Below are 13,144 nucleotides of genomic sequence, written 5' to 3'. Positions count from 1 at the left end.
TTTCAAATTTATGAAGAATATGCTGTCAGAAGTATTTTTTTCAAATCTCAAACTCTCCCCTAAGTATTAGAGATTTGTTACTCATGTAACTTACCCAAATAAGGTAAGAATTATGTAGCTTTGTCTTCTATAATTTATTTCAATCATGCTTCGTTTTACTTGCTTATGATAAACTCAACCGGAACCAATTTACGTCCATCATAACTAAAGATAAACCAGAATCTAGGGGCAATCCCACATGCGAATACGTTATGCAACCAAATATGACCCGAAAACAACGGAAAAGTAATATGTCAAGCATGAATTGCAACCACAGATCTAGTACCTAGTAACAGCAGTGGAGAAGCTGAACGCAAACTAGACTAGAACTGTTTCCAAAACTCGAAAAGGCTCGTCCCGGCAGGGCAATAATTTTGCGCCTTTCGACTCTGCACTATTATTACAATTTACGACACACCGAAGACGGCGAGGGCAACATTTTTGCGACCTCCGACGGCAGCAGCTGCTGGTCGGAACGGAACCACACAACATCACCACCCTCACATTCTTCCGATTTCCTATGGCGTTTTGGCCGCAACAAACACAATAATTTCCCATATAGAGCTCGTATGAAAAGGCAAAAGTTTCTTCCCTACAACAACACGAATTGTGCGCTCTCAAACATCCAGAGTTCCGCCCCGATGGAATTTAGTCAGCTTTTTTTTCGGTCCCGCCCCCGTGATCCTTCATCTTTTTCTTCTTGGGTGGGCTCAAGAATCGCTAGGAATGGAAACATTTTTCAAACTTTGCCTTTGCTCCGGGATGTGCCTGCATTTTTGCTGTCCCTTTGCTGCTTGGCCATTGTTGCAGGCGAGCGGCGACCGGAAGGATGTTGTTATCCTCGTTTAGTTAGATCGTGGAAAAAATGACGTATTCCAAGCTTGCGATTAGCGAGTGTGGGGGAGGGCAACTGGGCGGCCAGGATTTATCCAGCAGCAACAACCCAACAGCACCCGGAAGGCTTTATCCGTCATCGTTTGGCGATCACGAATGCTGGCGTCTGGTGGTTTTAGGGTTACCATGAGGCATATGAATAACATCAGTAACTGTTGCACTTTTTTCTACAGGCAGGCGTTTGGTTAGTACTATTGGATATCGATAATACAAAATTTCCTCGAAGAATGAGGAAATACTAACTCATTACAAAATCTTGTCGAGAAAGTACACCCGAGGTACCTTAATAAGAAGCACTCATCGCTAGAGGAAGCAGGAAGAACTCTACGATGCGTGCGTTCCAAGATGGCATACCATCTACCAGAACTGCGGCAACTTTCACGACCTTGAGACAGTTTTTAAAGTGATGGGAAATATGAGAAAGAGCGTGATGGTCGGTCGACTCACGAATGTGCTGGTTGAGAATCCAGGGCCGGTTCTTCAACATCAGCATCATCAACTTATAAACCCTTCACCTCGGAGTTATGAAAAAGACTAATTCTACGCGCAGCCGTGAATACAAATGGAGGAGGAGGAACTCAAATCGACAATTCGATAGTTCAGTGGGCACCAGCTCATAGATTTTGCCACCTCTCCTTGGTGAACAATATACGAAACCGATGCCTTCCTAGGTTAAATATCGCTAAAGCAACCTGAGGTCGCCGCAGACAACGTGCAATCGCTCGAAGCAGCACTGCCGGGAGAGGGTAAGCTTGACGAAGCCCCTCTGGAGGACTGTTGGGATACCATCAAGACAACCATCAACAGCGTTGCGAAGAACGTCATCAGGCATGTGGAACGAACTCGACGGAACGACTGGTTTGACGAGGAGTGCAGGAAGGTAATGAATGAAGAGAACGCCGCGCGGGCGGCAGTAGTGCAAAGAAGCATCCGTCGATACTTAGAAATTCAACGACAGCGGAAAAGACAGTGAGTCCAAATTTTAAAGGAGAAAAAGCGCTGCCTGGAGAAAGAGGAGCTTGAAGATCTAGAGCAGCTGCATCGTTCCCAGGAAACACAAAAGTTTTATCAAAATCTCAACGCATCACACTAAGACTTCGTGCCGCAAGCCAAAAAGTACCGAGATCAGGACGGAGGCGTCCTGACGGACAATCTTGAAGTTATCAAAAGGTGGAAGCAGCACTTCGATGAACAACTGAAGGTATATCCTCGGCGTAGCCAACGACTTAGAGAAGCCACTCCCAACGATGAGTGATGAAGCCATTCGTCAGCTGAATAACAACAAGTCGGCTGGCAAAAATAACACCGAAATTATAAAAATGGGCCCAAACAAATTGCCCAATTCCCTACACCGGTTTATGGTCTGGATCTGGGACGCAGAACAGCTACCAGAGAAGTGGAAGGAGGGGGTAATATTTGCCATCTACAAGCTATTACTGTCCTAAATGCTGCCTACAAAGTGCTGTCCCGAATCCTACTCTGCCGCCTAACGCCAGAAGCAAACAGATTCCTAGGAAGTCATCAGGCCGGCTTCATTGATGGACGGTCTATAACAGATTAGATCTTAATACTACGGAAAATCCTCCAAAAGTGCCGTGGACACCAAGTCCATATGCACCATCTATTCATCGACTCAAAGCCGCCTACGACACGATCGACCGTTGCGAGCTATGGAAAAACATGGATGTGAAAGCTTTCTCTGGGAAGCTGACAGACATGGATGGAACGCAGTGCCGTGTGTGGATTTCGGGTGAATTGTCAAGTTCATTCGAATCGCGCTGGGGGCTTCGATAAGGCGATGTCTACCTGCATGATGTTCAACGTGGCGCTAGAAGGTGTTATTCGATGAGCGGTGGGCGAAATGCGGGGCACGATTTTCAACAGATCCAGTAATCTTATCTGCTTTGCCGATGAGATTGATATAGTCGGCAGATCATTTGCAGCGGTGGAGAAGATCTACCGCAAATTGAAACGCAAAGCAGGATGGATTGGCTTGACAAAGTATAAGCAGGCCTGCGGATCCGAGACCGACTGAGTGTGCTTGTCCAGTTATAACAAGGTCACAATCGACGGTGACGAACTGGAGTTAGTCGAAAAGTTTGTCTATATCGGCTCACTAGTGAACGAAGACAATGACACCAGGCGTGAGATCCGGCACAGAAGGATCGATGGAAGTTGTGCCTCCTTTAGACTTAACAAGCAACTGCGGTTGAAAAGACTCATTCCTCGCACGTATTGGATCCTCATTGACGCTCATTGACCAGTTTTCCACTACGGGTCCCAGACGTGGATATTGCTCGCAGGTCCTGCGCACACTTCGAGCGACGAGTATTAAAAACCATCTTCCGGCAGAGTGCAGGAGAACGGAGTGTGGCAGTGAAAGATGAACCAAGAGCTCGCGCGACTCTACGGTGAACCCAGTATCCAGAAGGTGGTGAAGGCTGCACGAATACGATGGGCAGAACATGTTGCGATAATGCCGAACGGCTTTACTGCAAAACAGGTGTCCGCTACGAGTCCGGTTGGAACGAGACTTGCAGAGTCGCAACGAGCGAGATGGTTAGACCAAGTGGAGCGTAATCTGGCAAATATTGGATGCCCTAGGAATTGGAGAGCGGTTGCCATGGACCAAGTGAATGTTGTTCATCAGGTTATATATACTATTAACTTAGAATAATACTCGGTTAAACGGACGTGTTTTGTCTCGGATAAGGTTCAAACGCGTTTTAACTTCAATAAGTCGGATGTGAGTTGAAGTGTGTGAAGTGTACTCTGTTTCTTATTGTTTTAATATGATAGCTTTTGTTCATGTGCTTCTGCGTTAAGCGGTAAAGGAAAGTGCTCTTAGTGATTTTAGCGGCAACATGTGAGAAAGCAGATATGACTCAAACGTAAAGTGAGGCAATGGGTGCACGTCCACATAAAATTCATCGACATGGGAGTGAACCCAGGGTCTCAATTTGTCTAGGAATCATCTGCGGGTTGTCCTTGTTGATCCCTGTCTCCTAAAAAAGCTGACTCTCGCTAACGCTCGCGACCGTAACACCCGAGAGCTCCCAAATAAGACCCAACAATCTTGCCCACTACATAGCCCGGATGTCCCCGCAGATGTCTTAAGACAGGTGCGTACAGATGAGAACCTCGCAAATCTCGGCGATAACGTCTAAAGAATCCGTCGTAGCCGCACCGGCAAGATGATACTGGAACTCAAGCGTGGCGCGAGAAGCTTCGGTGAAACCTTCACGGTGAGGGCGGCTGAAGTTCTTGATGACAAGGATGAGGTACGTGCCATCCTTGTGACCAATCCGGAAAAGTGACCATCCTGATTAAAAACCTGGAAGAGGTCAGTGAGCTCTGCTTGCTCTGCGGAGTAGTTTCACTTCCCCGTGGTGAAGAGTCGAAACGTGTCTGCAGACTTGACACCTGCAGGCGTACGGCCAAGAGAGCCACACGTCACACTTGGTACTGTCAATTTCGATGACAGCCTGCGTACCGAGTGTGGCACAAACGTGGTGCGACTGGGTGCCTTGGAACAGAGCAAGAGGGAGGGGTCGTCACGTGTATCGGGTAGTAGCGACACCGATATGCAGGATGACCAAGTGTTCGAGTGGGTGTTGATCGGTCTGCTTTTTGGGGAGGTTCCTGGCCCCGATTCGCGGATGTGATTGACTCACGACGGGCAGAAGGCCTTGTGCCGTAAATATGTGGCGCCAAGAGGTTGGGCTTCAGACTGAGTCTCAAAGAGTTGAAACGGAGAACACGGTGATGTGAGTATCTCCAGACTCGAGGAGAGGCGAGTTGTTCTCGTATCAAATTGGGTCAAGAGACGGATCAAAAGAGAGGCGATTCGGATCAAGAGGGCGGAGCGTAAGAGGGTCTCGAGGCACGAAGAGAGGCGCCGGCCCTTGTGCTTTAATTGTCATCTGCCGCAACAGCTGGTGTGCTGTTTGTTTGTTGTTTTTATTTATCATTGCAATTTAAGATACAATCTTATAAAATACTGCAATTGGTTATAACTGGGATTTTCAATGCACAAACTCTCGAACTAAACTAGGTACCTACTTTCATCTTTTCCTAATCTAACCTGGCTAATCACTCTCTCTCTCTTAAACATACCATTGTTGATAACCATTTTGATTTCATCAGTTAACTGGTTCCCGTAGACAATGCCTCGTACAAACAGTGTGCCATTGTAGTGAGAAGTAAAGTTTCTTGGAACTACCAACTTTCTTACACGATTACTTCGGAAGGGAATGAGTTTCTGGTAGAGATAATCAGGTGTCGCTGTTGTATATAACTTTTGAACCATTATGTTTGAACGGTGTTTGAAGAATTCGTAAAACGAGCAGCCTATGAAACTCCTAAGATGGTGGCTCATCCTGACGTAACGATCTAGCTTGAAAATCCATCTGATGCAATGATTGATTGCGATACTTAATCGATCCATCGCCATAGCTGACGCATTAAACAAAAACTCAGAGCCAAAGGTAAGGTGTGGTAAAATTTTAAAATGCGATGGAAGCATGCTTGCCGATAACATCAAATGACGTAGGATTGCATAGATTTTGCCACATTGTGCGTTGACTTGGTGGTCCCACTCCAGGTTACTTTGAAAAATTATTCCAAGATTGCATACTTAATCGACATACAAAACATTAGCTGATCCTTGAGTAATGACCGGTAGGTCAGAAATCATTCTGTTACGAGCAATGACCATCACGAGATCTACTTCGGTAGCTGTTATGCTCCCCAAGATGGTCTTTGGAGAGGTTCGGCATTATTGTTGACAAGATTGTAGAGGTGCTTACGGGGAGAAGCCCCATTGTTAACGCGTGGGCCGAGGAATGGGGTAGCCGTCTCACGAACCCCAGAGGTCAAATCCTTCTAGAAGTCCTTGCAAGGCTGAATGTAGATCTGGTGAACGTAGGCAACAGCAGGGCCTACCACAGGAATGGGATTCAACCATATATGTATGTCACCTTCGGTAGCCCGGGATTGGACTACATGCATAACGATCACTTCGCGATCAGCTATCGGTTGGGCTCAAGTACGCTGTCAATTCGACCAGAACGTCTTCGTCGAGGTGCTGCATTGGGAGAAGAACCTGGACAACCTGTCCGTTGAAGAGCTGACGAGGGTACTTGCTCGTGTCTGCAATGCTGCGATGACTAAAAGGGTCAAGCGTAAAGACACTAGGCAACCCGTCTACTGGTGGACGGAGGAAACCGCGATTTAGCGTCTGCCATAGGGCGATGCCTTTTGGATAGGCATGACCAACACGATAAGTGGGGGTGCACCACCTGAAAAGTGCCCAGACGAATTGAGAACGATCATCAACAAGCTGTTCCCACAGCACGATGTTACCAACAGTCCCGTACGACTGGAACACCAGCATAAAGGAGACGATTATGCAACGATATGGGACGGAACGGGTGTTCCCTGATACGTGAAGGCGTTAGAATTAAGTCATCCTGCCAAAACCGGGTAAGCCTCTAGGAGACTCATCAGCATATCGGACGATCTGTTTATTGGACCCAGCGGGTAAGGTCCAGGAGCAGCTGATTCAGAACGGACTGCAGAGGTAAACTAAAATGAAGGTGAACTCTCGGAGAAACAGTTTGGTTTTCGTAGAAGACAGAGCACCGTAGAACCCATCCGCTCTGTCATTGAGATAACGGACAAAGCCAGGCATGTGAAAGGGAGAGGGATCCGTTTGTGCGCGGTGATAACTCTGGACGTGAAAAACGCCTTCAACAGCGCCAGTTGGACAGCGATTGCGTCGTCGCTCATCCAAATGAGAGTCTCGGCATATCTGTCCTATAGGCTTGTGGAAAGTTATTTCCATAATCGCCAACTACAGTATAGGACCGGTGAGTGCAAACGGACATAAGAGGTTTCGGCGGGTGTGCCACAGGGGTCAATCACGTAAGACGAGCTCCTACGAATGAGCCTCTCATCGGGAGCTGAACTCGTAGGATTTCCGGATAGTGTAGTCCTCTTGGCGAGAAGCTCCTCAACAGCGGAGGTACAGCTACTTGCCACAGTAGCTATCCAGGCAATGGAAAGCTGGGTACACTCGAAGTGCTTGTGTCTAGCTTACCACAAAACCGAAATGGTGCTGATCACCAACCTGCATGAACACGTCAATCTGGCGGTACGGAACGGCGGCCTGGAGACAGGCCCTGGGAAGACAGTGTAACCTGCAAAGACTTAGCAGCGTTCAGTGGCTGATAAACCTGCGGATTATCAGTTGATACCGGACCATCTCGTTCGAAGCCGCCTGCGTAGTGGCGGGCGTCATGCCCATCTCGGTTTTGCTAGAGGAGGATGTCTATTGTTACGACACCAAAGACATGTCCAACGTACGAGATCTTGCCAATAAGGACTTGATGCCAAACTGGCATGAGCTGTGGGAGAGCTAATCGAGAGTAAGGTGGACCCATCGGAATCTAGATCGGAAGAAGACACTGTGAAGTGGACTTCCATATGAATCAATTTCTGACTGGTCATGAATGCTTCATGAAATATCACTATCGGGTTGAACATGTGGCATCGCCATGTTGCCCAGCTTGAGGTGAAGAAGAGGAGACACCCGAACGCGTGGTGTTTGCCTGTCCAAGGTTTGCGGCGGGGAATACCCACGGGTAGAGTGGCTCTTGACGCCGGGTAAGCCATTCGAGTCGGAGTAGGATGACGTCTTCGCCGGGAATCATCCGAGTAGTTGCATTAAGTCCCGCGCATGTGCTGTATCGAGCGCTGGTCTAGGATAAGTTGCTACCGATCGGCGCACGGTGGGCATAAAGATGGCAAACCTCGAATCCTGGAGATAAGAGGTCGAACTTCTAATCGTTAGAGGATAGGTCAGGCCTGGAGTCTTCAAGCCTGGAGTCTTCAGGAGGAGAGGTTTGCGTGGTAAGAGTCTTTACGATAAGAGGTCAAATTTTGAGTCGCTAGTGGAGAGATCAGGCCTTTAATCAACAAGAGGAGGGGAATAAATGTTTACCTCGTGTCATTACGAGAAGAGGTCAGGTCTCGAGTCGCTATTGGAGAGATCGGGCCTTGAGTCGTGCAGAGTAGAGGTATGCGTACGTCAACCTCGAAGCGATGCGAGGAGACCTCGGATCTCGAGTCGTAACAGGAGAGATTAGGCCTCGAAGAGAGGTTTATGTGGACATCCCGAGTCATTGCGAGGAGATGTCGGTTCTCAAGTCAAGAATGAAAGGTTTTGCTGAAAGTGGTATGAATATTGCCTTGGAGCGCACTAGCACGAATAGACCTCCCATTATTGAAGCAGAGTGTATTAAATAGTTCGAGGTGTGAACTAAGTCTGCGGTCCATGTTCAGTTTAGGGAGTAGGGATACCCTGGCGGGAAAATTACCATTGTACAAATTGTAAAATTAGTTAGCTAGTCAAGGCCTTTCTATTTGTAATAAAAGACCCTGAATAGTTACAAAGTCATTCCGGTTTATCCGAGTCACTTTTAATGAGAGATTGGAGGTTTCTTCGGGGATTGGCATTCTACCATCCGTTTCAGCTTTAGGGCAGTTTACCCTTCAGTCGTGTCCGCTAAAACCCGCCTTGAGGGCTAGCAAGCCGAGAGCATGGGTTGTTACGTTTTGCTCGTTTGAAGTGTGTGTAAAACCATGCTCTCAAACCACTGGGCTCGCTATACATGGGAATTCTGTTTCTCAGTTACTCATGCATAGTAAGCTAGTGTAGAGCAGAGGCGGGACAATTCGTTGAAGCTTTTCATCAACATGCCCTCTAGCCTTAAATTTCAACACCTATCAAGCTTTCTATTGGCGCACTAATGCCTGTCTATCCACCTTTCTTTCATACTTCTGTAAAAAAATAAAATTCTCTCTAGTTTTCATTCCGCCGAGCATGTCACTTAAAATTACAATCAAAAAAATTACGGCGGTTAAAATCATAAACAAACTTTGATTTATCCAAGTCATCGAGCACGCTTGCAAGAGAGTGCCAACGGTTTCGATCCTATGTAACAGGCAGAAGACGTTGAGCGTTTCTTCGATACAGTGGAACGGCCCTATACAAAGCGGGTACCGAACCGTTTCCAAGGAAATTATCTGAGCGGTGACAAGTTTCAATCCTGTGGCATCTTGATATATTCGTTCTTTGAGTTCCCACCATATAAGAGCCAAATACAACCAACGATGTTTAGCAATCGCTAGCACAACTGGCCTTTTTCATAATCTATCCAGAAATCTGGTCAGTTTTGCGGCAATCTGGATTTCAACCTCATAAGATATGATTTTATTCAGTTAGCTATTATTGCGATCAGGTAGGAGGGAGAAATGGAACCGGGGCTTGAGTCGTGCAAAGTAGTGGAAAGTAGTACTCGACCGTCTAATAAGGCAAATTTATTTTTATTTAATTGAGATAGTAATAGGTTTGATAAAATCGCCAACCAACAATGGGCAAGCCCTGTATGGGATAGAGAGTGCTTTAATTTTGAAATAACTGAATAAAAATATAGGAATCAATAGTTATCTGGGTCCATGACCGTCGAGAAAAGACGAGAAATGTTAAGCGATCTCTAGCGCAACTGGCCTTCTGCACAATCTAACCAGCAAACAGATCAGTTGTGCGGCAGTCAAGGATGAATTATCCCAGAGGATGGAAGTCCAGAAAAAAAGTTTTGCGGCAGTTTGACTTCAATAGAGTTTACATTCGGGACTCCAAAGCACCCAGCATGGTTTGATAATGCAGGACGCCCGATATCGCTATATTAATAATTTGTTTTTTTTTAAATTGTTTCAAAATAATCTATTAAAAAATCAATGGAGGACAACCCTAAACAATTGGCGCCTACAAGTTGCATCCAGCTTGAATAGTTGAAATAGTCTGCATCTTGCACCGGAATTTTCAACCTTTCGCAACTTTTCCTCCGCCAGATTCCTTTCGTGGCTGTAATTTCTCCCTAGGATAGGATACCGAGAAAAGATAAAATCGCCGTTGTCAGCCCATTTCACGAGCACGGGCGCTCAGATTCGGGCGCCGATTCAGTTTTAATTACTTTCCGATTGCCTCACACACACACATACAAATTCGAACACACCCGGGTGGAAGCAGAATTGTTTTCAATTAATTTTTGAAAAATTGCAGCCGCTGCCGCAATGCATGTTCCGTGAGGCGAACCATGTCTCTGGGGCTGATCCTGACCTGGCCTGGGTTCGGGTCCCGTATTCATGGGAAAATGCGAGGCACAGAAGAAAAAATTGCTCATGAAATATTTAATGAGAAAAGTTGGACGGTTGTAAGTTTGTCAGTTGTGAGATTAATGCCGAAACGTTCTCGTTGCTGCAGCGGAACAAGATTTTTTCTGTTTTTTTTCCTGGAAGCATTATGTATAGGTTGTCAATTTTCGCGTGTTTTCTTTCAACGTGCTTGACGATTTTTTTTATCTTTAGGAATTATTCAAAGGATTAATCTATCGGGACAAAACAGAGGAATGTTTTTTACTTCATCATGTTGAGTTACCAAAGTTAGCAAAACAACAATGTTATTCAACTGAATAATACCAGAACACATTGATGACCAAAATTGAGTGGCTGTAACATTTGTTTGATTTATTCATATATTTTTTGCCATTCTGAAATCACCAGTTTTTTAGGGCCCTACTATCATAATCGTGCGCCAGCTATTAACGTCCAAATGGTGGGCGTAAGAGATGTTTTGCCTGGGCACAATCAAAAACCGATTTATCTTCGTTTAGCATGACTTGATATTTCTCAAGCCGCCCGAAACGAAACGACACAGTCACAGACATCAATGTCACATATCCATGGCAATACCCACCGGTATTAAGAAGATGTAATGCGTAAGCGTTATACCTATTCGTAGTAAGTTCATGGTAATGATGATGACATCACCTAAGGCTCCACTATAGAAGTCATCAATCGTTGACACTGATTTATTATTAACTTAACTTGTGATCGAAATATTTTCTGTATTTATATTTGGGAGGACATTAGGCTTTTCTTTAGGATGATGGCATTGATATGGAAGATTTTTTTTTTCCAGTTATGTTTTACCACTTCAAGACTTTTGACATTTGTGGGTGATGCAATGACCTATAACCTCAATTCATCGTGCTTACCTTTCTTTTTCCGCTCCACGGTGATACTCTGGCCGTCTTCTCGTCGCCAAATAATTTTGGGCGTGGGAAAACCGTCCGCCCGACAGGTCATGTTGATGTTCAGGTTTTCTCGAACTGCCACCGAGGACGGTGTGCTTTCGATGTCCAGAATGTTGGGAGGCACTGGAAATAGAGCGTCAACAAATATTGAGTAGGCAGACAATGAAATTAGTAGGAGAACTGGTAGAAATAAACCAACGTTAAGAAGGATCTTTCATAACTTTTCATTAAACATATTTTTTCATTACTTGTACATAAAAAATAAAATCCAATGAATTCAACGAGAATTTGAAAGGGGGACTGTTCTTCAACATATGTACTCAAAAATAACACTGAAATCAATAATACACGTATTTATCATTAAATATAGAAAGGCTTTCTGAAGTATGATTTCTGTTTCGTTTAGGGCACTGGTCAGCAACCCTCTGATTCGGAATAGCTAAAACTACTTATTTTTGAATCTTAGAGCCGGAAAGAGCCACACGATAGATTTTTTAAACAAAATTAAGGGTGATACGGTCAAAATTTGGTCAATATCAACTTGAAGTATTTCTTTCAATTTTGAATTTAAAAAACCTGAACACCCCTCATTTTGAAGTGTGTATGTGTAGAATGTTGCTCCTATTTTGATTTTGGAATTCACTCTTTAGTTGTCAAAATGCCGTCTAAGGAAGAAGAAGAGCGTATCAAAATTTTGCTCGCGCATCGCGGAAATCCGAGCTACTCGCAGGCAAAGCTGGCAAAATCACTAAAAGTTGCCAAATCAACCGTTACAAATGTAATGAAAGTGTTTGGAGAACGTTTGTCGACAGCCAGGAAGTCTGGATCGGGGGGAAATCGAAAACCGGAAGCCGCTGAGACGACAAAGAGAGTTGCCGGTAGTTTCAAGCGAAACCCTAACCTCTCTCTCCGAGATGCCGCAAATAAGCTGGGTGTATCGTCTACAACCGTGCATCGAGCCAAAAAACGAGCCGGACTATCGACTTACAAGAAGGTAGTGACTCCAAATCGCGATGATAAACAAAATACGACGGCCAAAGCGCGATCCCGGAGGCTGTACACGACGATGCTGACGAAGTTTGACTGCGTGGTAATGGACGACGAAACCTACGTCAAAGCCGACTACAAGCAGCTTCCGGGACAAGAGTTTTATACGGCAAAAGTAAGGGTAAAGGTAGCAGATATCTTCACGCACATGAAACTGCCAAAGTTCGCGAAGAAATATCTGGTTTGGCAAGCCATCTGTACCTGCTGTGGCTTGAAAAGCATCATTTTCATAGCTTCCGGGACTGTCAACCAAGAAATTTACGTGAAAGAGTGTTTGAATAAAAGTCTGCTGCCTTTCCTGAAGAAACACGGTTGTTCCGTACAGTTTTGGCCGGATTTGGCATCTTGCCATTACGGTAAAAAGGCCATGAAGTGGTACGCCGCCAACAATGTGCAGGTGGTTCCCAAGGAAAAGAACCCTCCCAACACGCCAGAGCTCCGCCCAATTGAGAAATACTGGGCTATTGTCAAGCAGAACCTAAAGAAGACAAAAAACTGCTAAGGACGAGCAGCAGTTCAAGGCAATCTAGCTTTCTGTGGCGAAGAAGGTGGACAAGGTGGCTGTGCAAAATCTGATGGTCAAGCGTAAAGCCCGGCAATTCGGATTTGGAAAAGCGTAAGCCTAACTGAATATTTTGCCTGAATTTTATACTAATTAAACTTGAAAAAGAAATTTAATTTGATTTTTTTAATAAACGATTTCACCGATTTAAACGCGTTGTCCCTTGACCAAATTTTGACCGTATCTCCGTATCAGAAAATTTATAATAACGAATGCTAATTGTTTTTTTAAATTTTGAGAAGCAATTAAAATATTTGAGTCATTAACTGTCTACGATATCTATTATATAAAATTCTCTTGTAACGGTGTTTGTAGTACTACTCCTCCGAAATGATCCAACCGATTCAAATGAAATTATTTTTAGAATATTCTGTGGGCATGCGAATCGGTTTATATCGAACAAAAACAACAAAAAGTCGCATCAATTGTCCGTAATCATTAA

The 13,144-nt window shown here is 45.0% G+C and overlaps 1 protein-coding gene across 1 annotated transcript in view; it reads right to left on the bottom strand.

Moving 5' to 3' along the window:
* The window catches only part of LOC129758395 (lachesin), a 589,306-nt gene that overhangs the window by 61,807 nt on the left and 514,355 nt on the right, over window positions 1-13,144 (bottom strand). Inside the window, exon 5 of the mRNA XM_055755900.1 lies at window positions 11,055-11,216. Coding sequence (XP_055611875.1) covers window positions 11,055-11,216 — 162 coding nt within the window. The remainder of the gene's footprint in view (window positions 1-11,054; window positions 11,217-13,144) is intronic.

The sequence above is a fragment of the Uranotaenia lowii genome, chromosome 3 (genome assembly GCF_029784155.1).
Source record: "Uranotaenia lowii strain MFRU-FL chromosome 3, ASM2978415v1, whole genome shotgun sequence".
Taxonomy (NCBI): domain Eukaryota; kingdom Metazoa; phylum Arthropoda; class Insecta; order Diptera; family Culicidae; genus Uranotaenia; species Uranotaenia lowii.
Note: the sequence above shows the minus strand (reverse complement) of the source record. Positions and strands in the feature narration are given on the sequence as shown.